We start from the raw sequence: 26,693 nt of genomic DNA, 5'->3' as shown, positions 1-26,693 counted from the left end.
AATTTCCCCCAGTCAGGTGTATTTCAGCTCCAAAGGTGAATGGGACAGGACAGCTACTGACTGGGCAGTTTCTATCGAAAAAGTTATGTGCATTTTGCCTTCACTTTTCAAATTGATAACACTTCAGAATCCCAGAACATGAAGTTCTTTTTTAATCAGTAGAAAGTTTCGAGGGGGGGGGGAATCCCAACCTTGCACTCATTGTGTTGTGTTATGAGAATATTAACGTTTCGTTATGAGCTTTCTTAAAAACACACTGAGCTGTGTTTGTCTGTCTGAGAACGTGTACTACAGCCTTTTGTTACCCACGTCCAAAACATGGTTCTCTCACACTGTATGTGCCTAACCCTGTGCTAGCCCAGGAATCACCTTGCTACATTTGTATTATGATACAGGGTATAAAATAGTATGCAATTTACTTTGTTGATGTGCAAACCTCCCCCCCCCCCATATTGTGACATATGGCCCTGGGAAGAATACAGGGATGTTGTCCAGGAAGCTAGGGACCAGGTTAGGAAAGCTAAGGCCCAGTTAGAATTAAACTTGGCTAGGGATGTGAAAGATAACAAGAAGGGATTCTATAGGTACAGTGCAAATAAAAGACAGACTAGGGACAACGTGGGCCCTCTCCAGAAGCTATCAGGAGAACTGGCTATCCTGGATTTGGAGAAGGCTGAGGTTCTTAACAATTTCTTTGCCTCAGTCTTCACTGGCAAATGCTCTGACCAAACCACCCAAGTCTTGGAAGGCAGACAAAGGGACTGTGAGAATGAAGACCTTGGGCCCAGTGTAGGACAGGATCTGTTTTGAGACCATCTTAAGAACCTGAACACACACAAGTCCACGGGACCTGATGAGATCCATCTGAGGGTCCTGAAGGAGCTGGCGAATGAAGTTGCTAAGCCACTGGCCATCATATTTGAAAGATCAGGGCAGTTAGGTGAATTTCCCAATGACTGGAAAAAGGGAAATATAACCCCCATTTTCAAGAAGGGGAAAATGGATGACCCGGGGAATTACAGACCAGTCAGTCTCACCTCTGTGCTTGGCAAAATCTTGGAGCAGATTCTCCTGGAAGGCATGCTAAGGCACATGAAAAACAACAAGGTGCTTGGTGACAGCCAGCATGGCTTCACTAAGGGGAAATCCTGCCTGACTGATTTGGTGGCCTTCTATGATGGGGCTACAGAACTGATGGACAGGGGTAGAGCAGTTGATCTCACCTACCTGGACTTGTGCAAAGCATTCGACACTGTCCCACACAACATCCTTGTCTCTAAATTGGAGAGACATCAATTTGATGGATGGACCACTCGGTGGATAAAGAACTGGCTGGATGGCCGCACACAAAGAGCTGTGGTCAATGGCTCAATGTCCGGCTGGAGACCAGTAACGAGTGGTGTCCCTCAGGGATCGGTGTTGGGACCGGTCTTGTTCAACATCTTTGTCGCTGACATGGACAGTGGGATTGAGTGCGCCCTCAGCAAGTTTGCCAACGACACCAAGCTGTGTGGTTCGGTTGATACCCTGGAGTGGAATGCCATCCAGAGGGATCTTGACATGCTTGTGAGGTGGGCTGATGCCAACCTCATGAGGTTTAACCATGCCAAGTGCAAGGTCCTACAGCTGGGTCAGAGCAATCCCAGGCACAGCTACAGGTTGGGCAGAGAAGAGATTCAAAGCAGCCCTGCGGAGAAGGACTTGGGGGTGTTGATTGATGAGAAAATGAACATGAGCCAGTAGCGTGAGCTTGCAGCCCAGAAAGCCAACCGTATCCTGGGCTGCATCAAAAGAAGCGTGACCAGCAGGTTGAAGGAGGTGATCCTGCCCCTCTACTCTGCTCTCATGAGACCTCGCTTGGAACAGCACACAATACTCCGTTTGTATTGTGGAGTATCGTACAGTTCTGTACAATACTCACTTGGAGTATTGTGTACAGAGTGTTGTGTACAGTTCAACATAAAAAGGCTTCAGTGTGCGCCCACAGCTCAGAAAGCCAACCGTACCCTGGGCTGCATCAAAAGGAGCATAACCAGCAGGTCGAAGGAGGTGAACCTGCCCCTCTGCTCTCGTGAGACCTCACTTGGAGTATTGTGTGCAGAGTGTTGTGTACAGTTCAACACTAAAAGGGCATGGAGCTGTTGGAACAAGTCCAGAGGAGGGCCATGAGGATGATCAGGGGACTGGAGCACCTCCTGTATGAAGACAGACTGAGGAAGTTGGGTCTGTTCAGCCTGGAGAAGAGAAGGCTGCGTGGAGACCTCATAGCAGCCTTCCAGTATCTGAAGGGGGACTATAAGGATGCTGGGGAGGGACTCTTCATTAGGGAATTTAGTGATAGGACAAGGGGTAATGGGTTAAAACTTAAACAGGGGAAGTTTAGATTGGATATAAGGAGGAAGTTCTTTACTGTAAGGCTGGTGAGGCACTGGAAGGGGCTGCCCAGGGAGGTTGTGAATGCTCCATCCCTGGCAGTGTTCAACGCCAGGTTGGACAGAGCCTTAGGTGACATGGTTTAGTGTGAGGTGTCCCTGCCCATGGCAGGGTGGTTGGAACTTGATGATCTTAAGGTCCATTCCAACCCTAACTATTCTATGATTCTATATAATCCACAGTATATTACACTACAGCAGAGGTAAATGCTATGCCTGGCACATCCTGTTCTCACAACATGTCCTCTGAGATAGATGCGCTCATTCTGAAATCCTGCAAATTATACCCATGAGTAATCAGTGGTTTCAGGCACCTCAGCTTCTGCTCCTTTGTTGTTTCAACAGTCATGTATTTAGGAAAAATAAAATAAAAATAAAGGCTTTATTTACTTTTGTAGGACACATCCATTAAAAGTGAAAGGAATAACAAAAGGTGTGCATTATTTAATGCCCTCCAGGTAGAACAATGTCAAGACTTTCTGAAATAATAGGTATGCTTTCATATAGAAGTTGGGCCATTAGGTGTAAAATTTCACTTTAGGCATACAATAAAATTAGCAGGAATTGGCAGAAATTACTGATGGAGACTAGGCCTACTTCAGTAGGGACAGAGGCCCTGCTGTGTGTGCCTCCTTGGAGAGCCTGCAGAGGATCTTTTGACAGCATCTAATGTGAGTGATGAAACCAGAAGACAGGACAAGGACCACCTCTCTCAAGAAGATTAGATGCTGGGGTTGTTCAGACTGTAGAAGAGAAGGCTCCAGGGAGACCTTAGAGCAGCTTCCAGTACCTAAAGGCAGCCTACAAGAAATCTGGAGACTTTTTACAAGGTATGTAGTGACAGGACAAGGAGGTATGGCTTTAAACTGAAAAGGGGGATATTTAGATATTAGGAAGAAATTTTTCACTGTGAGGGTGGTGAGGCACTGGCACAGGCTGCCCAGAGAAGCTGTAGATGCCCCATCCCTGGCAGTGTTCAAGGCCAGGCTGAATGGGGCTTTGAGCAACCTGGTCTAGTGGAAGGTATCCCTGCCTGTGGCAGAGGGGTTGGAAATGGATGCTCTTTAAGGTCCTTTGCAACCCAAACCATTCTGTCTTCACATCATCCCTCCTGGGAACTGGAGTTAAGTTTGTTGGCATTTCATTGTCTCAGGTCAGACCAGGAAATGGACAGAAAAGCCCAGCGATGTGACTTGTCACTGCCATGTTGAGGAAGAGCAGGTGGGAGCAGAACCTGGAAACAAAAAGATGCTTTTGAGAATTACCGAGGGTGGTGAGCATGGAGCAAAACCTGGTGGCACCCAGACAGACAATGCCCCAAATTAGCTGTCCTCCACCTAACAGCTAGTGCTGCCACTCAGGGCCCCGGACAGAAAACAGGGCTTCCACCCTACACTGGCTTCCACCCTACACTGGCTTCCATAGTCGCCACTGGACAGGCCTCACAGCTGTCCTGGCTGTCCCGCTCACTGCCCGCCTGCCCAGGCTCACCGACCGTACCCCAGATCCGGTGCTCCACCGCCTCGCCCTCTGCCTGCGCGGGATACACCGTTTCTGCGGGATACGAGCTGCTGAATTGCGCTCCGCCAAGCAGGGCACAAAGTGGTCACAGAAAACGCTTCGGAGAGCCACCCTTATGGGAAAAGATGGTGCGAACAACGGCGATCTTGACCGTGCGCTGCTGGGCCGGGCTGCGGGAGAGGCCTTTCGGCCTATCAGAGGCGGCACCCGCGACCAAACCGCCTACCGGCCCCTTCCGACGCGGCGCTGCACCACTGGCGCCGCAGGGGCGGGGGCCGCCTAGAAGCGACCCAGCTCCTCCCGCCCCGGCGCCGAGTCCCCGCCCCCGGGGCGGTGTAACCAATGGAGGGCCGGGAGGCGGGGCCGAAGGGACCCGGCATTTAGCCCATGCGCGGGGGCGGTCCCGCCCTTTCGGCTTGAGCGGCAGCGGTGTCTCATTCCCGGCGGCTCCGGCGCGAACATGGCGGACCAGGCCATCTCCTTCCTCAAGGACTTTCTGGCGGGCGGCGTTGCCGCCGCCATCAGCAAGACTGCGGTGGCGCCCATTGAGCGGGTCAAGCTCCTGCTTCAGGTCAGCGGTGCGGCCGAGCCGGGGGGGAGCGGGGAGCCGCGGGCAGCCGTTCATTTTCCTCCTCGGCCCCCCTCCAAGGCCCAGGCGTGCCGGGCCGGGGCAGAGGGAACGGCGTACGCCGCGGTCGCCGGCAGAGTGGCCCTAGGGAGGGACGGGACGCGGACACACGGCATGGCCGCTGGGGCTGTCGGTCCCCTTCCCGTGCCCGCTGGAAGTCATCTCGGCGCAATGCGGGTCACTGAGGTGACCCCGCGGCCCGGCCACGTCAGTGGGGTTTGCCGGCTCTAGGTAGTGCTGGGCTTCACCCACCTGTTCTGTGCTTGCCCATGCTCCTCACGGCCTGTTACTGGAAAGTCTTGAGCTCTGGAGAAGATGGGAAGCAATTTTAAGGCTTTTTGTATTAGAATTATGGGTCTTCTGTACCCATGGTTCCTCATGGAACCATGTCTTAATGTACATACGTTTGTGTGTGTGTAAACCTAGGCTTTTAATTCCTGGGAATTAAGCCAATTGCTGAGTTCTTTGCTTTTGACAAAATAGGAATAAATGACAGTTCATCTTGGTCTTAAGGTTCAGACTTAACCCACAAGCTTTTGTTTGGAGGTTTGCTGTCACAGCTGGTTTACTGTGGATAACAGAGGCTTAATCTGTGCACAACTGCTGTCAGGCATTCAAGCTTAACATCAGTTCATTTATAGTAGAAGCAGACTTACACATAGCTGTAGTGCCTGCCTGTCAAGGCATACAGTCAAAATATCTATTTTCATTTGCAGGTACAACATGCAAGCAAACAGATTGCTGCTGATAAGCAATACAAGGGTATCATCGATTGTGTAGTGCGTATTCCAAAGGAGCAAGGAGTGCTGTCTTTCTGGCGGGGAAACCTGGCCAATGTCATCAGATACTTCCCAACTCAGGCTCTCAACTTTGCCTTTAAGGATAAGTATAAGCAGGTGTTCTTGGGAGGTGTAGACAAGCACACTCAATTCTGGAGATATTTTGCTGGTAACCTGGCTTCTGGTGGTGCAGCTGGAGCCACTTCCCTCTGCTTTGTCTACCCCTTGGATTTTGCAAGAACCCGTTTGGCTGCTGATGTTGGAAAAGCTGGCGCAGACAGAGAATTCTCTGGTCTAGGGGACTGTCTAGTCAAAATTACCAAGTCTGATGGTCTGCGTGGCTTGTACCAAGGGTTCAATGTGTCTGTCCAAGGCATCATCATCTATAGAGCTGCCTACTTTGGGATCTATGATACAGCAAAAGGTAATGTTTCAGAGGGGATGAGATAAACCTGTTTTCAGTGTCTGTGTCTATTGTTGGATGTTACCCTGTGTCTGTACTAGCTATGTGGAGGTGGAGGAGGGATGTTAGTGCCAACTGCAGTGACACTGCAGTGTTGAAGGCAAAATTTCAGCATGTGTCAGTAGCAGCAGCCTACTAAGTTATTTTTTTGTTAAGTGCATTATTGTACTCGTATTGGACCAGTTCATGTGTGTTTAGCTGAATGGGTTTGAGAGGTACTTTTCAAAGTATTTGTTTGTTAAGCTTTGGCATTGGGGCATAAAGGTCATTGATAGTTTAATATAGTTAATAATAGTTTATAGTTTATATATAATAGGCTTTATATATATAGTTTATATATAATAGGCTTATAGTTTAATATAATACATAGGGACAGTGACTTAGTGACATGTCTTTCTAAAAAGAGTATGGAATAGTTTATTACTTCCCGTGTCAACCTGAAAAGAATTCTGGTGCTGAATTGTTACCTACTTCGATTACTGAGAAGAAAATCCTCTGAATTTTCTTAAGTTGTGTTATATATTGCTTCAGTGTGTGTAAAGTTTAGCAAGTGTTTCGTGATGTCAGAGTATGGCTTTACAGTGTTTCATAACAGTTTGTGTAGTAGCTGTCATGCAGTGAGTGAACCAGAAGAGAATGTACAAGACAAAAAGTTAATTCCTTGGGTTTTATTGCAGGCATGCTCCCAGATCCCAGAAATACACATATTGTTATCAGTTGGATGATTGCCCAGACGGTGACTGCTGTGGCTGGTGTGGTCTCCTATCCTTTCGATACGGTGCGGCGTAGGATGATGATGCAGTCAGGGCGCAAAGGAGGTAGGCTGTTAATTTATGCAGTTATTTAAAACAGCATTGACAAGATGAAGTTCTTTTTTTCCTAATAGTCATCCCTCAGCATTTACAGTTCCTTGTTCCATAAACCTGATTTAAGCTATATTACATTTAAATGATCTGAGGAAATGCAGTAGAGCTCAACTTCTGGCATTTGTCAGGAATTAGGCCGAGGACTTTTCATTATAGAAGATGAAATGGGCCAATGTTTGCAATGACAGATTAAATTAAGGCAGTCAGGGCATAGTATAATTGCTGAAAAGAAGGCTTAGAATTTTTATTTTGTGATTTAGCTTTTAATTACTAGGCAAGCAGATAGGAAGCTTTTCTATTGCCTAAACTAAGTGTTGTGTTACAGTCTTAAAATGTGCTTTGGGACATAGCAAAGTTGCTAGAGAAGTGAAACAGGGCAGTTATATCGAACGTTTTTTTAACAACTTTGGGAGTTAAAAATGACTCTGCTCTTTTTCTACAGCTGATATCATGTACTCTGGAACAATTGACTGCTGGAGGAAGATTGCAAGGGATGAGGGAGGAAAGGCGTTCTTCAAGGGTGCATGGTCCAATGTTCTCAGAGGCATGGGGGGTGCTTTTGTGCTTGTGCTGTATGATGAATTCAAGAAAGTCATTTAAACAGCCTAACTAGAATTGGAAATCAAGTTGAGCAGATAATGTAGAATAACTACCATTATGGACCATTGACCTTCAAGAAATTCCTGTGAGTCTTATTTATCGGAGCCAGATGATATTTGTAGATGGGGCTAGAAACTGACCCAGAGGACTGATCCATTTTTCAGTAAGATGCATGAAGACACTGAATCTGTCAATTCAGTGTGGTGATCTTTTTTTTCAGGAATGAGTGGTGTTGGTTCTGGGTCCAGTTTAGTCAGAAGAAATTGTTTGCCTGTGGACCAGTCCCTAGTTTCAAGTCCCATCTTCTAGGACCATAAAATTGTATTTGAAAGTTCTTGCTAACAAATCTTGTTCTTTTCCACTTGTACTGAAGCACTATGTACCATTTTGCACAGCTGAACATCTAGCAATTTTGTTCTTAAATTGGGGCATTCTGCTGTAAAACAATAAACATACTCTGTCTGTGTTGAAATTACTACATAAAAGCTTTGGGAAAGCCTCTTTTCTTTGAAAACTTGTTTCAGATAATGGTTCCTCTGGTACACTTACACTGCACTCTGTAACAGAACATTTAAAAAAAACTGAATGTTGAGAACTTTGGGGGAGGGGAAGCATGGGTTATACTAATAGCAACCAATCCCATTCTTTGTGCCTGATAGTGTGTGATGGGCTGCTGCAAGTGGCTTTTTGCATGACTCCTAAAAAATGGATTTGCAATTCTTCATATGATTTAAAATGGGGTTTCCATTGTAGTGCTGGAAGAACCCAAATTCTCAAGGACAGTCAATAAGTAGTACTTTTGCCCTTGGTAAAACAGCTGAAACTGATTTGTTTTTTTTTGTTGTTTTTTACCAATATTAGAAAGCAGCATGCTATTCATGCAAAAATCCAGGAACCTAGTAAATGCCTTCGACTCCTGAGTAACTTGTGTATTGTATTGTTGCTGCTATTTGGAAATGCTGATTGTGCCATTTGAGATACTGTTTGGCCTTATCTGTAGCAGTGGTCAGTACCTCTGTGGAAGGTGAATTTAATCTGAAATGAGACTCATTCCAAGAGGTGATGGAGTATATGCAGGGTAATAGGTGTGCTTCTGTGTAGCTGTAATAATAGATCAAGGTAGGTCAGCCTTCAGTACTCATTGGTATCTAATTCTGGAGATTGTCAGAAGACCAGAACTGGACTGAATGGTTATACTGCTATTCAAGAGAATGTAATACCTATGTGCCATTCTTCATACGTATATAATCTTACTTTTGTACTTTGTAATCTGCAAAGACATGGTAGGAGGACAAGTAAAAGAAAACAAGGTGTTACTTTTCCAGTCATGTTTTTAAGAACTCCCTATATCTTAAGAAAGAAACTTATTGTATGAGTCACTGAAGGCTAGCTGAGCTGTCTTTGAGTTCTCTGTATGCCTTCCAAGGTTGCTTTTCAGGATGAAGTATTTAAATTAATTACCTGGCTTTGGCTTTTTATTACCTTCCTCATAAACATAATTTAGCTTTCTCCTTTCATTGTTTCACAAGCACTGCTTCAACATATGTGTATGTAAGTACATTACACAGCTACATTGTGCACAGGCTAATAGCAAACCTTATGTACGTACCTACTGCAAGTGAGTTTATCCTGTTTGGCAATGGTAGTTCCCTTTTCGTGTGGGCAGGTTACTTGATGTTGACCTTGCCAAACAACTTGCTGGTTCAGTTGTAATTATATTGACTGGGGGGGAGGGGGGGCAGGGGAAGAATTTTTGTCTGTATAAACACATTGCTTAAGTTTATTCTCTGTATTGGTGGCTTGAAAGGTAGAGTTAATGATAGGATGCATCACACATCCTCACTGTGAGCACATGGCCACCCAAGTTTTGTGAGGAAGAACCAAACCTGACAATTGCTTGAGCAGCCTCTGAAAGGGGGAGACATTTTCCACCTTACCTCCTCCTTCCACTCCAGACCTAGTTTTAAGCAGATGAAATGGGAAAACAAGTCAATGCAAGTGGAGACAGGTGCGTTTTTTTTTGAAGCAGAACTGCAATTTACCTATGCTGTGTGTTCAGCATGTAGTACTTGGTGTTCCTTTTTTTATTTTGGAGGGGGGGGGGGAAGGTATATGACTTCCATTAGTCATGCAGCAGCAATTTTCAACGTGTGATAATGCAGCGTTGGAACATGAGGCAAACAATAAATGAGACTTCTAAAAAAAAGCATTTGTTTTCTGCCTTATTGAAACACTGAAATATATTTGTTTTCAATGGTATCTTTAACAGGAAACTATCCAGAAGAAAATAATGGCTTCTAAAGCCTCTTTTTTGTTTTAAGGTATTGGAAATGGGGCTTACACCCTTTGAAAGGAGTCAAATGCACTGGTGTGAGAAAGTCTTTACATTTAAAATAGTTATTAAAACATCACAGATTTTATTCCAGTTCTCACAACTGTTACACTGGGGTGTTTTTTTGTTTGTTTGTTTTTGAGGACTTGCATACTGGAGTTCAGTCCCTATTAATACTGCAGAGGAAATACTGAGCACATGAAATGGCTGACTGGCAGCCCAATAGGAATAGCTTTGGCAAGTAATTCCCATTTTTGTTTTGCATAAATCTAATTGCTGTAGCAATTTGATGTTGCTGGTTGGAAAGTTGAAGGACAATTTGAAACACATTTTGAATAGTTTCTGCTTCAGAAAATACTCTGGGTAAGTAAAAATTAAAAGCTGGTAAAAGTAATTACTGAGGCATTCCTAAGCAGTTGTATCATATTGTAGGGAATTGCTCTCTTCAGAGGAAAGAAGAAACATGGCAGTGAAGGCAGGTATATGAGTTTCTTCTGTGTTTTGGACAAGAGGCCTTGTCTCGCATGGTGAGGACAATCTCGGCTAAGTTAAAGCAAGTCTTCACAGTAGGTGTTAGCAGAAAAGCTGTCTGGCATTATATTTTTGACCAAAGTGAAAATGACAAAGTTTATTGATGATCTCCATCTTTTACTCTGTTCCATTTTAGGTGGATTTTCATGGGACAGGCGAGTATACTCATTTTTAGTCTTTTTGTCAGGAGCATTCATGATTTTCTTGCATGTTGGGATCCAGTTGGGGAAAACAGGTGTGTTCTTTTTTGAAAGTTAGGTCATGTCTTCAACCATAGTTACTTCCTCAGTACAACCTTTTTTTGGTAAATTTACATATTCTGTCTAAAAAGGAAGAAAAATCTGTAACATGCAGTAAGCTACAGTCGCTTGGCAATTGGAGAATGCTTCTAAATATTAACACCAGTACCAAAGGCACTTTGTCTTGCTGTTTAATGCATAAGTAATGCTTGCAAGGCAGGAGAAAGCAGGTTTAAGGACAGGCTGAGAGAGCTGGCCTTGTTCAGCCTGGAGAAGGCTCCCAGGAGACCTTATAGCAGCTTTCCAGTACCTAAAGGGTGCTCACAAAACTGGAGAGGGACTTTTTATAAGGGCATGTAGTGACAGGACAAGGGGAATGGCTTTAAGCTGAAAGAGGGCAGATTTAGATTAGATATTGGGAAGAAGTTCTTCCCTGTGAGGTTGGTGAGGCACTGGCACAGGCTGCCCAGAGAAGCTGTGGCTGCCCCATCCCTGGCAGTGTTCAAGGCCAGGTTGAATGGGGCTTTGAACAACCTGGTCTGGTTGAAGGTGTCCCTGCCCATGGTAGAGGGCTTGGAACTGGATGAGCTTTAAGGTCTCTCCAGCCTATAAGGTTTTTTTTGATGTTTAACATGTATGATCAATACTAGCTTTATGTCAGTGGAAAGAAGAAGAATAGAAGGTGATTTAAATGATAGCCTTAACTGGGACAATAGAGAAAATGGCTGACTGGGTAATATTGGCTGGGTTTTCTATACGTAGACACTAACTAGACTTGTAGAAAAACCAGTTTGGTTGCTATCATACAGTTTTACGTTGGTCAACCTGGAATTCTAAGAGCAGAAGTTTCTAGCCAAGATCATAGTAGTGATACAGTGCTTGGGGCTTAAAATACTGATGGGAGATATATTCAATTTGTAAATAAGTAGGAGGGATAGTACTGGTGGGAGGGGGCAAACTTGGAGTCATTGTGAGGGTATGTTACAGAACATCAAACCAGGGCACTTTGTTGGGTAATTTTGCCTAGGAAATCTGGGGGATTGGTAAGTACTGCAGGGCTTTGTGGTCACGTTTTTTTGTGCTACTCTGCCATTCTTTGGGGAAAGAAATGCATGTGCACACATAGTGTGTATTGCAAGTTCTTGGAATGCATTTAATTCCAGAAAACGGGAAAAGTAAGTATTGAAATATAGTTCTGAGTGAGGGTAAGGAAGTAAGGAATCTGAAGAGGCTGCAATTTTTGAAGGACAGCTTGCTACTTTACTAGCTATTGTTTATTTATATGATGGACTATGGACTGCTGCTGCCTGTAGCCTTAGCTCTGGTAGCCTGGTATGAGAAATCAGGTATTTATGACTTAAGGTGTATGAGGAAACTCATCCAAGTTGCATTACTACGTGCCTTCTATTAAAGCCAAAGATGGTAGGAGTAAGCAAATAAGTTAGGACAATGTGCTAGTATATAGGTACCAAAACTAGAGTGTTTTAGTAGAAACGTTGTGAGGATCCTTTGTAAAGGATTAAAGGAAAATTTGTGTTACTTTTGAAAGCCTCATTGAAAAGGGTTGTTTTGCCCACTGAAATTCAATAAACAAATAGCTTGATTTATTGACCTAAAGTGCATCTTTGCTTTAGCCAGCTGATACAAAGCATTCCCTCCCTGTGTAAGCACTATACAAACTATTGTTCAAAGGGGCAAATTGGAAGACAAGCATTAATAGTTTGAAGCTTGGTTGTCATTATGTGAATAAAGACCAGAGGAGTTAGTTGCTGTTAGCACTATGCAAGTGTGTAAGATACTGTAAACAGGAAAGTAATAAGGATAAAAAGCAATGGACTAAGTGCGGTAAAATGGGCCATTAAAGTTTTTTTTAGTAAGGATAATTAAACACTACAATAGACTGCACAGGGATGCTACAGGATATTGGTCAGACATAATTAGCACAAAACATCAAAACTGTCATAGCCAATCCTCTGCTGAAGCAAAATAGGAAAGCTAGTTAAGCTGTTGAGACTGCCAACCCTGTTGATTTTCATTCAGTGCCACAGGTTTTTTACATGGGGATAAGACAAAATACGTGTTGACATTGCATTATGATCACTGATATTTGAAAATGCTAATGGAAAATGCTTCCTCACTTGGGTTATTTTCGGAGTATGAACAGCAACCTAGCAAAACTGCTACACACAGAAATTGCTGGTCTCAGTGAAAGTGATAACTCTGGTCTTAAAATATGGCTACGAATACATACAGCACTGGATACAGCATTTCTAATTCTAAACCAGCATATTTTGTATGAGAGCAAATTAAACACTCATCTTTATATGCCAGTTCTTCTAGTCTTTGGCCTATTGTGCTTTATAGTTAACAGCTTTGAATTCAAAAGAAAGCATACCTGGTTATCTTCATCAGTCGATGCATTAAATTTGTCTCTTGGTTGTGGTATGGGAGAAAATAGGCTCTTGAAATTGCAGTACCTTTGGGTAGAAAATGAGACTGTGAAGAAATTAAAAATACTGGTAATATAACTTACACACACGTTTTGTATTGTACCTTGAGGATATTTTTTACTTTCAAGATAGAACAGCTTTTTCTCTACAAATCACCAAGTGAGAAATAAAATATTTTGAGTGTAGACTGATTGGGTAACTATTATACTAATCACTTGGGTAACTGAAATCTATGTTGCGGTGAGAGTCACAGTAAATACTATTAAATAATGACTTTGAATAAATCACATGGCATAACTTTCTTCCACCATTAAGTGGAAGTTTTATCAAAATAATCATAGAATCATAGAATGGTAATGACACATTCATTTGTCCTGATTCTCTTGGTACTGTGTGATGCCAATAGCTTCAAAGTGATGTGTATGTTGAATGCATACAAGAACAGAAATGTTTTTGCATGATCTGGTGGAATCAATCACTTACTTTAATATCCTTTCACCCTTTTTTACTTGCAATGAATTTGTATGCCAAAGTGCCATTTGCAACAGTACTAGTAGTAATACTTAATGACATTGATAGAATCACAGAACAGTTAGGGTTGGAAAGGACCTTAAGATCATCAAGTTCCAACCCCCCTGCCATGAGCAGGAACACCTCACACTAAACCATGTCACCTAAGGCTCTGTCCAGCCTGGCCTTGAACACCGCCAGGGACGGAGCATTCACAGCTTCCCTGGACAACCCATTCCAGTGCCTCACCTCCCTCAAGTAAAGAACTTCTTCCTTATATCCAATCTAAACTTCCCCTATTTAAGTTTTAACCCATTACCCCTTGTCCTATCACTAAATTCCCTAATGAACAGTCCCTCCCCAGCATCCCTATAGCCCCCCTTCAGATACTGGAAGGTTGCTATGAGGTCTCCATGCAGCCTTCTCTTCTCCAGGCTGAACAGCCCCAACTTCCTCAGCCTGTCTTCATACAAGAGGTGCTCAAGTCCCCTGATCATCTTCGTGGCCCTCCTCTGGACTTGTTCCAACAGTTCCATGTCCTTTTTATGTTGAGGACACCAGAACTGCATACAATACTCCAAGTGAGGTCTCACAAGCGCAGAGTAGAGGGGCAGGATCACCTCCTTCAACCTGCTGGTCATGTTCCTTTTGATGCAGCCCAGGATACGGTTGGATTTCTGGGCTGCGAGCGCACACTGAAGCTGGCTCATGTTCATTTTCTCCTCAGTCAACACCCCCAAGTCCTTCTCCGCAGGGTTGCTCTGAATCTCTTCTCTGCCCAACCTGTAGCTGTGCCTGGGATTGCTCTGACCCAGGTGTAGGACCTTGCCCTTGGCATGGTTAAACTTCATGAGGTTGGCATCAGCCCACCTCACAAGCATGTCAAGGTCCCTCTGGATGGCATTCCTTCCCTCCAGTGTATCAACCGAACCACACAGCTTGGTGTCATCGGCAAACTTGCTGAGGGCGCACTCAATCCCACTGTCCATGTCAGCGACAAAGATGTTGAACAAGACCGGTCCCAACACCGATCCCTGAGGGACACCACTCGTTACCAGTCTCCAGCTGGACATTGAGCCATTGACCACAGCTCTTTGTGTGTGGCCATCCAGCCAGTTCTTTATCCACCGAGTGGTCCATCCATCAAATTGATGTCTCTCCAATTTAGAGACAAGGATTTCGTGTGGGACAGTGTCGAACACTTTGCACAAGTCCAGGTAGATGACATCAACTGCTCTACCCCTGTCCATCAGTTCGGTAGCCCCATCATAGAAGGCCACCAAATCGGTCAGGCAGGATTTCCCCTTAGTGAAGCCATGCTGGCTGTCACAAAGCACCTTGTTGTTTTTCATGTGCCTTAGCATGCCTTCCAGGAGAATCTGCTCCAAGATTTTGCCAAGCACAGAGGTGAGACTGACTGGTCTGTAGTTCCCTGGGTCAAATCAGATCATTTAAATTTGTAGGTAGGAAAGTAGGAGGTAGAAAGAATGTGTTTCATAAAAACAATACCCTATTAATAGTAAACCAATAAGGTTGATTTACCTTTTGAAAAGACAATATTGGAGCAGTGTCACTGAGATTGTTCCAAGTGCTATCAGAAATAAAATCACTAAAGGAAAGTGATCTTTCCCTTGACCTGAAACATCCAAGACAGAGAAATATCTTAGTATGCTGAAAAGCTACCTTTGTCACTGTCAGTAATGGATGACAATGTCACATAATCCTTTTTTTTTCAACAACCTGAAGGATTTCAGCTTGACTTCTTACAGGTACGCTTGATGCATTTCAAACCATTTCAAATATTTAAAATGTAGAGTAAAAAAAAAAACAATAGGAGAAGAAACAGTCAGAGAATGAATTACAGAACAAAAGTGGTATAAAAAGACTGTTGAGGAAAGGGTGAAAAGGAAGATGCATTAGAAAGGGGACAACATTCGTGATAAAAACTTAGACCTGAAAGGCAGCCTCAGAACTTTGGACCAAATACAAGACTGAGTGTCTCAGCCTGTTCTTGTAGCCCTGGCATCTGAGTAACTGCTGCCTTCGCAATCCCAACTAATCAAAGACTGCTATCAGCCTCCCTTGCCATTGTAATGGAGCTTCTCCTACACATTAATAATTTCCACCCAGTTTCTTCCACATGATTGGATAAGATTTAAGATTTTATTCATATTTTTAAGAGGGAGAAAAGGAAGCGAACATGGTAATACTGAAAAAAAAAAATTAAAATAATATTTTACAGTCTTACCAAACTCAATGGGTTCACTCCATTCCCCCCAGTTTGAGCTCACGAGACAATTTTTTCCACGTGCTCTGATTTTCAGAATGTACTTTTTTTCTTCATTGTAATTTTGGAATTCATATCTGTTGCTCCTTACCTAAAATCAAAACAGTCAGACTGTTCATTTCCCCCCGTAAACAAATATTTATGACATTTGAGTTTAAATTCCTGATGCAGTTTCTACAAAAAAACTAATTCGTATGACTGTAGGTATGTACTAGTTAAACGTTCTTCTTCCTAAATGTAAAACTGTGATAAATTAGTTCAACTGCCATCGAATCTTTCTGTTTCTTTGAAGTTTCAAGTTGGATTTTAAAGTTTATTTGGTCTTTATTTTATTATGCTTTAAGGACACCATTTTTTCCCCTGTTCCTTTTTATGTATCCTAAAAATCCCATAACAGAAAGTTGAAACTGGAGAAATACCCTGTAAATTTGCCTTGCATCCTTTACAGGGATTAATCATGCAAATGTTCCTTGCATGGTGCCTGTCTTTGCTAAATAGACTTAATATTTTTGAGACAATCCACAAGCAGATATGTACCATCTGGCCTCATGATAATTTCTACAAGGGATGGAATCTGCCAAGCTTAAGATGCTTCCGGGGCTGAGAGGACCACTCATTTGTTGTGGAAGACTGTGAACATCTCTGTGTTCCCTCTGTCTAGCTGTTTGGAACTCCAGTGGTATTTTTTCACCAACAAAGAAAGAATGCTTCCAGTTTTTGTTAAACAAAATATCACATCTGTCATAAGCAAAAGTTATTTGTGAGATAAATGGAAAGTATGAAATTTTGTGAAATTCATTGAAAATTCTGCATCCCCAAAAGGGATGTATTAAGTTTACACGTGAAGATACCACAGGAATATATTTTCCTGGAATCTCATTGCTATATTGATATAAAAACTATAGTTCTAGAATTAAGTATATTTTATATAATGGTATTTAAATGCTTAAGTGGGCAGAAGCGCAAATTTGAATATAAAAAAGAATACTTACTTTTACAGGAGGATCCTTTTTCTGTTCTTTGGGTTCATCCTGCAAACAAAAGACAAGTCTTCATTTTCATTATTTTCTTTTGTTCCCATTTTCTTGCTTATAAAGATCACAAGTAATTTTAAACTGACAAAAAAAGTAATCGGATATTCTGCTTCAGTAATGTTCTAGAATGTTGCACTTTATTACAGAGTTTTGGCTTCCTCCATTCCTTTTAGAATAGGAAGGAAACATGAATTATTTACTTATCTGCCCATGGGCTTATGGGCATATTAACACTGTGCATCCTCACACAGCAGAAGTATATCCAATTTACACATGTAATCAAATCATCCTCCAAATACAGCAGATCCGGAAGCTGTGATTTCATAACAGTTTGATAACATGGTGAAGACAATTGATGTGAACAATAAATTTACCCTCCTTCCAGTCAAAGTCTGTATTAGACATCTGAGTGATCTGTGCACAAGGGCTTCCCCCAAAGTATTGTGAAAAGCTCTTGCACATCCCATACAATCAAAATTTAATTAACAAGAAGCAAACATTGACCTGGATCAAAGCACCTGAAAATTCTGAAAAAAAAAAAAGAAAAAGGATAGGTTCAAAAATGAGTGAACAAAACAGACAACAGCTTTTCTGCTTTGTACCTTTGGTTAGTTTGGAAGGTCATGACTGCTGTGATATGAAACCAGCAGGGCTGGAGCAGGAGGACACAGCTTATGAGAAAGAAGTTAATAAATAAAGGAAACAGAAATTTGCACATTATAGATATGCATGCATGCAGGTATGGTCTTAAATACAAACCAATAAATTTTTACCTTATTTTGTATGCTAATTTCATACTGAAAACACTTTATGTTTTCCACATGACTTGTAAGGGGTGCTTGCCATGTAATTATGCAACCTGCTGAATCTCCAGTACAATTGACAGTGACATTTAATGGAGGAGTGAGTATTTCTGGAAAGAAATTAAATTATTAATGTAGACATAGACAGTAATCAGCTACAACTTATCCATTCATAGCAAAATACATCTGAAGTTGAGGCAACTGATGTACAGCTGTATGCTACTGATGTTAACAAATGTTATCTGGTAAACGGGAGTAAAATACAGTAGCAAAACTTCAGTTGTTGGACACCTGAAGTAACTGACTTTCATGTAAAAAAAAGTACGAAGGATTTTGGTAATTGAGTAGTATAATCAGCAGAGTTCCATTTTCTTCTGCATCTAAATTTCACATAAACAGCGCAAGTCTTCATAGGAAAAAAGACAGAAGTTTTGGTGCATGTGTTATTGTTCATGTAGAAGACCAAGTCATCTGAATTTGAGTACCTACAATACAGGTGAGATCTCATCACTATTGCCTGTGATATCTGCAAAACACTGCAGAGCAGGTCTGCTTGTCTGAATAGCTCTGGGCTTTACAGCCTGCACCAGCTGCAAGCAGGAGTCAGTCTTGTGCTGTGCATACACCACACAGGACACCCAGGAGGACCCTGATTTCTCACAGGTCCTGGACCACATCTGTAAACCTTGCAAATGCTTCAAGTGTCTGAGAATGTCTCAAATGACACTAAAGGCATGTTTTTCAGCAGCTGAATCCTGTCCCAGATCTCCATTAGAGTTCTATCACCTATCTCGCACATAGGTACCCACATATTTAACGAATGCAGAATTAATTTGCAAGTCTACTCTCCCCCAGCCTCAGTTATAGGACATGTAGCTCTTGCAGCTCTCAGAGACACATAGAACTAAAGGATGGAAAAATGAGGCCATCAGAAGGGTGGCCTTGAAAGTCTAACCATTGCATTTCATCACTTGGATTTCATGGAAATGTTCACACCACTTGAGCAGTTATTTCAGACTGCTTCTGCCTTCTGCTCATTTGGGAATATTTGGAACTATATTCTGTCACCTATCAGGATGAAGTCTGTCCTGCAGTGCTGGATCCTACGATGAATAGAGACTTTGGTTTATTCTTTTCTCTTCAGAGAAAAATTCCCCATTTCCTTATTTTATAAAACAGTAATAAAATAAAAATGTTCACTTACCTATTTTATACAGTTGAATGTACTCATCATAGAACTGGATCAGGGAGTCTTTGCTAGAGCCGTTCACCAGGAAGTAAGCTTTTTCAGTCTCTATCCTCACATTTTGGAATCTACATCCTGTATTTCTGCCATTTTCATCCTTAATGTAAAGCTCACATTCCATCGCATCATCATATCTATATACAGCAAGGTATTTTAGATAAACATGGGCAAAATTGAATGAGAATTTGGACTTCCCTAGGCTCAAGCAGACCTACTTACCTGGAGTTCTGCCAGTAGAGAAAATACTGGGTATCTCCTGGAGCATCCTTGCCTGCCTGCCAAGTGCAGCTCATGAGGGAAATGTTATAAATCACACAGGAGAAGTTTTCAATGGCTGATCCATTCATGCCTGCAGAAACAGGAATATCCATGATGAGTAAAAATCATGTGACTGCTCCAAGCTGGAGCTAAAAAATTGCTGAGCTAGTTGTAGGAAACTTGTTTTCACAAAAACATTTTCATAAGGCTGCAGAAACTTGTTCATCCTACAGGGAACAAATTAAGGAATGAAGGATTTCAGTGTTTCTTTTACCCCCAGGACATTGGAAGCAGGCAAATCCTTTCCCAAAGCCTAGCATATTACTTTGCAGAATATATCTGCATATGCTGGAGTATGAGCCATCCATGTTCACTGCTGTGACAGAAAAGGTTGCCCCATTGTTTAGAGGAGGTGCTTGGGTTAAGCATGAAAACTGAGAGAAAGCTAGACTCTCATGCTATTATAACTGATTCTGAGCCCTGAAACCTGTGAGTGAGTAGAGCATTCACACAGGTAAAGGAAGGTACATTGGCATTTCATGCCATCCTTGGTGCTACAGAGAGAAGTCTTTCTCGTTTTCCAGTCTCATGAATCCACTCCTGAAGGGTTTACATACAGCTTTTAAAAAGCTGAGACTTTAAAAGTAAATTTGGGCTTTTTTCTGCCCTCTGATCAAATGGCTGCCTAGCGAGATCTTTCCACTCTGATGTGGGTGATAGTGACTTGATTTTTCCCTTTTCTGTAGCACCTGAAGTGCGTTTCTTTGGAAGCTGAGCCTCCTTCTCACTCCTCCTTCAGCCAGTTTTCTGCTGCCTGCCCTGACTCTAGCCCCCTCCAGCACCCAGTATTCCACCTTGTGGAAGTGGAAGGAAATCGCCTGTGGAACCTGCATGCTTGGAGGCTAGGGACAGCCTGGGAGGAACTGCAAAAGTAAGAGGGTTTAAGAAGCAGAGTGTCCTGGCTTGTATTCTGAGAGTCACTGTGAGAGCTTTTCCTCTGTCAAGTACCCAGAAGAGATGAGTAAGGAGTACTTTCCTGCTCAGATACGAGCAAGATGATCTCATCACCTCTGCCAAGTCTGAAATCCCCCAGTCATGCACAGCTGCAGGAGCACTGGCGACTGGGCAGTTTTAATGGAGAGCTCCGAGTGGAGAAGGAATGGGAAAACAGGCTGTAGAAACTTTATGTTTGAAATCATGAGCCTAGGGTCTGCTTAAACCCCACTTAGACTAGCTCCCACATGGGGCAGGTTCAGAATGTCTTTGTAAACAGTTGCCTCAGCACAGTGGATGCACGGCAGCTGAAGGAACCTGTGCACATGCATTGTATGTGCATGTATGTGTGTGAGCACGTGCACATCAGTGCCAGATTAGGAGACTGCTACATTCAGTTTGCCCCTATTTGCTTATCACAGGCATTTATTTTCCTCTCCTCCTCTCATTTTATGGGTTATACTGCTCTCCAGACTCTGCCTTTAGCTAGCTTTGTGGTGTAGCTCCTTACAAGCTCACCCACAGCCCAGCAGAAAAGCATTTAACAAAGAAAGGAGCACTAACATCTTAATTTGTAACAGATAGAACAGCTATTTGAATCCACCCTTAAACCACTGTAATTTAGTGGTATTTTTGAACCCTAGTATGAAAGAGAATAATGCAATTATCGAAACATTTGTGGTAGTGCATCTCTTGCAGAATTTTGGAAACATAACAGAGCAAGTAGTTTTAGCAGATCTGCAAAAAATATTTTTTAATAGAAAGTAAAGCAGTTACCTACTGTGTAAAGAACTGTTTTCTTTAAAAGATTGCAAATGGAGAAAGCCTTACCCAGACCATAAACATTACCTCCTGGGATAAAGGTGAAGGTTTTTGAGATGTTTGTGTTTGGCACTTCAATAGTAAGGAATACCCCTTTGTGCAGAGGCAGGTATAGTTCCACTGGAAACCTGCATAGTGGACTATCCACCTGAAAAATAACATTTTGATGTTTTATTTCTCTGTTTTTCCTCTGCTGGTGTTAGATGATGCTTGCTCTGGAAGTACAGAAACTCAGTTTGAAGGCCTGGAATCTCATGTGTATATATGTGTGGTTTAGGCTCAGGAGCTAACTCTCTCCTTTACCACTTGAAGGTGATGTATAATGGTGCTGACTGATCAAAAGCACAGCTACACAAAACACTTTGCTGCTCAGGAGTTGGATGCTACACTAATGGGCAACTATTAGAGAAGCCTAATAGTACCCCAGTAGCATAACAGAGGATGGTTAATAAACAGGGGAACCACAATGGAACTTAATCAAAGGATTAAGTAAAATAGAAGTCCATTCCAACCTCCCGAGGGGTCGGAAAGTTGTCTATGGCATTGTACTTATAACCTTCAATAAAGTTGTAGTGTGGTTTTGTAATACGTATTTCTAAATAAGGCTTCTGCTTTGCTATGCTAAATAAGCCATCTCTATCTCTCTTTCGGTCTGTCAGGCTTCCTTTAGATGATGTGGGATTACTTTATAACCAGTGCTACAGGCATGATCCAATTTACCTGGAAACAGGTGAAGAACTGGAGATAATGAAAATCCATGGCAGTATTTGGGGAATTAATTTTTCATCTGAAGGGTCTCTTTCTCTGTCTGAGTCTCACTAAGTCTTATAGCCCCTTTTTTCAGCAGCTACATCCCTATTCATAATGGAATGTAGGTACAGTTCAGGCCATTGCTTCCTTTCTACTTTGTTGACAGAACTTCAGTTCTGTAATGCACAGGATGTCCTCCAGCAGCAAATGCACCCTGGCACTGGTGGCAGCTTTCCACAGCCCCTGATAGATCAAGCTGTGGACTGCAAACAGTCACTGATTGGATTTTACCTGCAGCTGATCAATTTTTCCAAAGTAACTGAAATCAATAAAAGGTAAAGAAAAAAGTGCAATTATTTATCTCAATGAATAACAAGTTTACCTCTGTCTGTATACTTTCAATGTCCCTGTCCATGATGGTACATTTGTACTTAGAGAAATTTTTGCTGCTGTCCCAGGTCAGTTCCATTTTTCTCCAATTCATTTTCACATTTGCAATAGGTGATTCTTGTGCCTCTGCTGAAAGTGTTACAGAATAAGTTCAGTAAGGATAGGCTGTCATTTTTGTTGAATGCAGAAGATAGTATCTATCAGGCTTAAGATGACAATTGACAGATTATTTGCAAATATCTCTGATAAATGAAGAATTCAACCCCGTTTCTCAGATTATATCTGCAAAAACATACTTACGCTCTACATACTGGATGTCAGCGTGCAAGGGATGAAATAGCATCATATAACACCACATCATGCAAATGAGTCCAAGAGTATCAAACATCTTTTCTTCTCTGGAAAGGGACAATGAAGCCTTCAGAAAAAAACAAAAAAAACCAAACCAAACCAAACCAAAAAAAAAGGAAAACCATACCAAACCAAAGCAAATAAAAAACTGCAACAAAAATCATACAAAAACCCCAAACTTTCCCCCCTCCCACCCCCCCCAAAAAAAAAAAAAAAAAAAACGCTAATTTGTACTTTGGTTTCTGCAAAGCTTTTTTTTTTTTTTTTTTTTTTTAATGAGAAGAGTCAAAATACTCTTTAGAAAGGGCAAGCAGACAATGCTTCAGGAGGCCTGACAGGCACCTCTTCTTTGAAAAAACTGAATAGGCTCACTATTGTCAATTACAACACAGCAGCCTGAGGCAGAGGCCACAGGCTCTCATTATGATACATACACTCACTGTATTTGGTGCAGAGACCATGATTTGACACATGTGATTGACATGCTTGTAAAGTGGGCTGATGCCAACATCATGAAGTTTAACCATGTCAAGTGCAAGGCCCTACAGCTGGGTCGGAGCAATCCCAAGCACAGCTACAGGTTGGGCAGAGAAGAGATTCAAAGCAGCCCTGTGGAAAAGGACTTGGGGGTGTTGACTGATGAGAAAATGAACATGAGCCAGCTTCAGCGTGCGCTTGCAGCCCAGAAAGCCAGACGTATCGTGGGCTGCATCAAAAGAAGCGTGACCAGCAGGTTGAAGGAGGTGATCCTGCCCCTCTACTCTGCTCTCATGAGACCTCGCTTGGAACTGCACACAATACTCCATTTGTATTGTGGAGTATTGTACAGTTCTGTACAATACTCACTTGGAGTATTGTGTGCAGAGTGTTGTGTACAGTTCAACATAAAAAGGGCATGGAACTGTCGGAACAAGTCCAGAGGAGGGCCATGAGGATGATCAGGGGACTGGAGCACCTCCCATATAGGCTGAGAAAGTTGGGGCTGTTCAGCCTGGAGAAGACAAGGCTGCGTGGAGACCTCATAGCAACCTTCCAGTATCTGAAGGGAGCCTATAGGGATGCTGGGGAGGGACTGTTCATTAGGGACTGTAGTGATAGGACAAGGGGTAATGGGTTAAAACTTAAACAGGGGAAGTTTAGATTGGATATAAGGAGGAAGTTCTTTACTGTAAGGGTGGTGAGGCACTGGAATGGGTTGCCCGGGGAAGTTGTGAATGCCCCATCCCTGGCAGTGTTCGAGGCCAGGTTGGACAGAGCCTTGGGTGACATGGTTTAGTGTGAGGTGTCCCTGCCCATGGCAGGGTGGTTGGAACTATATGATCTTAAGGTCCTTTTCAACCCTAACTGTTCTATGATTCTGTAATTCTATGATTCTATTTAGGATTACTGTTTTCCGACATATATATCCTAACTATACCATCAGAAAGGCAGGTTTTCTTGCTTTCTGACCCTGAGAACATCACTGCAGATTTTCCTAGTCAGTGTTCCCATTTCTGCTGCAAAATGACCATTTAGAGTGGCTTTCAACCATTTGTTGAAGGCACCTTTTGTGAAGTGGATGGTTTGTCTTTGCTTGTGTCAGGGTGTGGATGACTTAACTTCTCTGTGAGTAGTCCTTTAAAGCCAGCATCACCACGAGGCATGTTCAGATGCTCCTGCCAGCATCTATTAGGAGTGCATTGAAAACATCTATGAGTTCTGAACTATCTAAAAAAGCAGGAAGAGAAAGGTCTCAATGTTTGCCAGGTTTTGGCAGGAATTAAATGCTCACCTGCTCAGCTTTTTTGAATATGGCCAATCTACAGTCTTGATTCAAAGTCTTTTGAGGCTGATTTCAAGATTTTATGTAATAACACCTTAATAACCCTTAAAATAATGTTTACAGCAATGCCCTGAATCACTTTCCCTTTTTTTCTTTTTTGCCTGTAGGTAAATATCAAAGCTGACTGTGGACATACCGTGAATATGCTAACGAATGCAATTGTTAGGTGTAGTTTACTGTATCTCACTGTCAAATAAAATATCTTTTTTCCACACTTTCTTTGTTATTATTGGTTTTGGGTCCAGAAATTGTTGAGTCTTACGGTGAATATTATTAAACTTGTTGCCCAGATTTGAATGCATCAACTATGGAGAGAGCATCTTCCTGGCTTTGAAATTTTGAGGAAAATATCTCTCCCTCCTCATTCCCACGGAAAAGTTAATGGAAATAGTCTCCTCCAGCCCTGGTCAGCAGGAAAGGGAGCCCCAGGTGCATGCCATATGGCATTTTCTGGTTCTTCCTGTGCGCCCTGGGGGAGGACATGAGGAAGTGGAATGTTGAGCACACTTTTAAACTGGAAGCCAGTGTGTGTGAACTGAAGGGGAAGGCAGATGCCAAGAAGGGTTCTCCCAAGAAGCCTCCCAACAGCTTAGTTGCTGTTGAGATGGAAGAAGGTGATCAATGATCGCCCTGATGCAGAAGGACTGGAATCACTTCCCCTGATTACGGTGAAGGGACTTCTCGTCTGGTGCTGCGAGGGTCAGACAGTGAATACTCCAACCAGAAACAGAGGGTTTCTGCCTTTGGCCAGGAGGAGGAAAGGGGTGGCTGGGTGTACTGGGCTGTGTGGATTTGAAGGCCTGGTATATCAGATAAGGAAGTATGAAGCTTTGGTAGAAACCAGAGCACAGTGTACCCTGGTTCCATTGCTTGCCTATCCTTCTATATTAATTTTCACGGTCATTTCAGAGTGTTGATTTCAGACTGACTTCACTTACAGTGAAAGAAAAAACCCAGCCAGACCTTCCAAGCAAGCTGGAGTCTTGAATATTTCTAGGATCCACCTCACATTTCATGGAAATTAGCTTGATGTGACCTGTCTGCCATGGTCTCCATGAATCAAGCCAAGACAGGACACCATGCTGGGATTGCAACAGTCACAAACTCTTCACTGTCACCTGATTCTTATCAGCTCATCTCTTGCAGCATCTATCATCATGCTACTGTAAGGATGTGGCCACAGCTGCTGGGAAGTGATACAGAAGAATCTTAAGTGCAAACAGTATGGAGGACTGGTCATGAAACGCTGTGTGAGATACTGGTCTCAACAGTTATTTCCACTTTCCCATGCTCTCAGTGATCTCCCCAGTAAGGCACATAATAACCATAAGACTTGTTATTCTAGTCTGCCCCTTTTCATATAAGCATACCTTTCTCAATTTTGTGCCATCTGTTAGTTACTCTTAACCTTTTTGCCTTCCTTTCCTTATCCTATGTTCCTTTTTAGGCAATTGTTTTCCTATTCTCTGGTAACTGTCCACCTTTCCTTTATAGTATTTGCTTCATTCTTCTTGTCATCTCCCTCTGTCTACTGTCCCTGATGACTCCTTTGCTTTCAAAATATCCCTCACATTTCCTACCCATGACAGCAACCCCATACTGCAAGCACTCTTGACACTTTCTCATGGAAATACTTGTTTGGAGTGCTGAGAAAGGAGTCATCTGCCTGCTTAGAGAAGTATTTGCTGGCACCATTGCCTCCAGGCTCTGGACATGTCACTGGGCTTGCAGTGGGAATAGCAAGGCCTGCAAGTATTCACTTTCCTCATAAGAAATGGCCATGTCCTTTGACCACAGCGCTAGGGCGATTTGCTTCCCACAGGGTTTGTGTTTCACAGTTGACTAACTTTTAAAACAAATTACACAAGAAAGGATCAGTGTTGGGTTGTGCCTATGTTCTCTGCATCACCCCAGCTGAATATACCAACACATAGCCAGGTTCCCTGTTTTTTCTATTTCCTGAAGGCAGGATAAAAGATATAGGAGTTGTGGTGAACCCTAAGCCATTTACCTGACTGATCCATACCTTCTGACCAGTGGCCAAGCAAATGGCTCCAGCAGCACATCGGTAGAATGTTAGGAGCTTTTCTCCCTCCACCATCTCCCAAACTGGAGACAATTGTGGTATACCTCCCTCTGCTCTGAACAGACTTCGGTATTGAAGGTTTCAAAAGGAACACACATCTAAACTGGTTGGGAGTGTTGTTTGGAAGATCAGACAGAAGAAACATATATTCTTTGTAAGCAGTATTTCCTCACATTTTATTAATACAGGAGGTAATATAGAATTCATTAGGATGAAACCCCCTATCCTTAACTCTGCTTGTTTCTGCTTTGCTTCTTTCCTTTTTTCTCCCCTGGCCAGCCTCACAAGTACCTTGACCTCCCCTGCTACACTGGGGACAACCCCAGAAGGGACTTCAGCACCTGGTTTGCACACTCTTCAATTCTGAAGTCACTCCCTAGTTCTCTCCAAGGCAGGTTTGCTATAAACCTGATCTATCCACCTAAGCTGTGTGAATGTGAGTCAGCCAGTGATACCTGGCCTTGGAGCTTTCTCTTATTTAGAGGTGTGTGCATCTGCAT

The 26,693-nt window shown here is 42.7% G+C and overlaps 2 protein-coding genes across 4 annotated transcripts; one reads left to right on the top strand and one right to left on the bottom strand.

Annotated features, from left to right (window-relative positions):
• The first annotated feature begins 4,348 nt into the window (after positions 1 to 4,348).
• Positions 4,349 to 7,764, top strand: SLC25A6 (solute carrier family 25 member 6). The gene is made up of 4 exons (XM_057411675.1): positions 4,349 to 4,524; positions 5,298 to 5,784; positions 6,501 to 6,641; positions 7,132 to 7,764. The coding sequence occupies exons 1-4, from the start codon at positions 4,414 to 4,416 to the stop codon at positions 7,287 to 7,289; spliced, it is 897 nt and encodes a 298-aa protein (XP_057267658.1). The 5' UTR covers positions 4,349 to 4,413; the 3' UTR covers positions 7,290 to 7,764.
• A 2,576-nt stretch (positions 7,765 to 10,340) lies between these two features.
• On the bottom strand, positions 10,341 to 26,158 carry LOC130600367 (granulocyte-macrophage colony-stimulating factor receptor subunit alpha-like). 3 transcript variants are annotated; one of them, XM_057411635.1, is made up of 11 exons: positions 22,235 to 22,358; positions 21,927 to 22,063; positions 20,822 to 20,942; positions 18,941 to 19,070; positions 18,680 to 18,855; positions 17,446 to 17,585; positions 16,631 to 16,669; positions 15,600 to 15,729; positions 14,894 to 14,987; positions 12,787 to 12,868; positions 10,341 to 10,475 (listed from the first exon to the last, which is right to left on the bottom strand). In XM_057411635.1, exons 1-11 carry the CDS (start codon positions 22,320 to 22,322, stop codon positions 10,407 to 10,409), a joined length of 1,206 nt encoding a protein of 401 aa, XP_057267618.1. In that variant the 5' UTR covers positions 22,323 to 22,358; the 3' UTR covers positions 10,341 to 10,406. The 3 variants fall into 3 exon arrangements, with proteins under 3 accessions (XP_057267618.1, XP_057267610.1, XP_057267603.1); XM_057411627.1 differs by lacking the exon at positions 10,341 to 10,475 and adding an exon at positions 26,134 to 26,158 and having other exon boundaries at positions 12,701 to 12,868; positions 22,235 to 22,332; XM_057411620.1 differs by lacking the exon at positions 10,341 to 10,475 and having other exon boundaries at positions 12,701 to 12,868.
• Positions 26,159 to 26,693: the final 535 nt, after the last annotated feature.

Source organism: Pezoporus wallicus, unplaced genomic scaffold, assembly GCF_028554395.1.
Source record: "Pezoporus wallicus isolate ANWC-B61680 ecotype Strahan unplaced genomic scaffold, APGP_CSIRO_Pwel_v1 contig_2372, whole genome shotgun sequence".
Classification (NCBI taxonomy): Eukaryota; Metazoa; Chordata; class Aves; order Psittaciformes; family Psittacidae; genus Pezoporus; species Pezoporus wallicus.
Note: the sequence above shows the minus strand (reverse complement) of the source record. Positions and strands in the feature narration are given on the sequence as shown.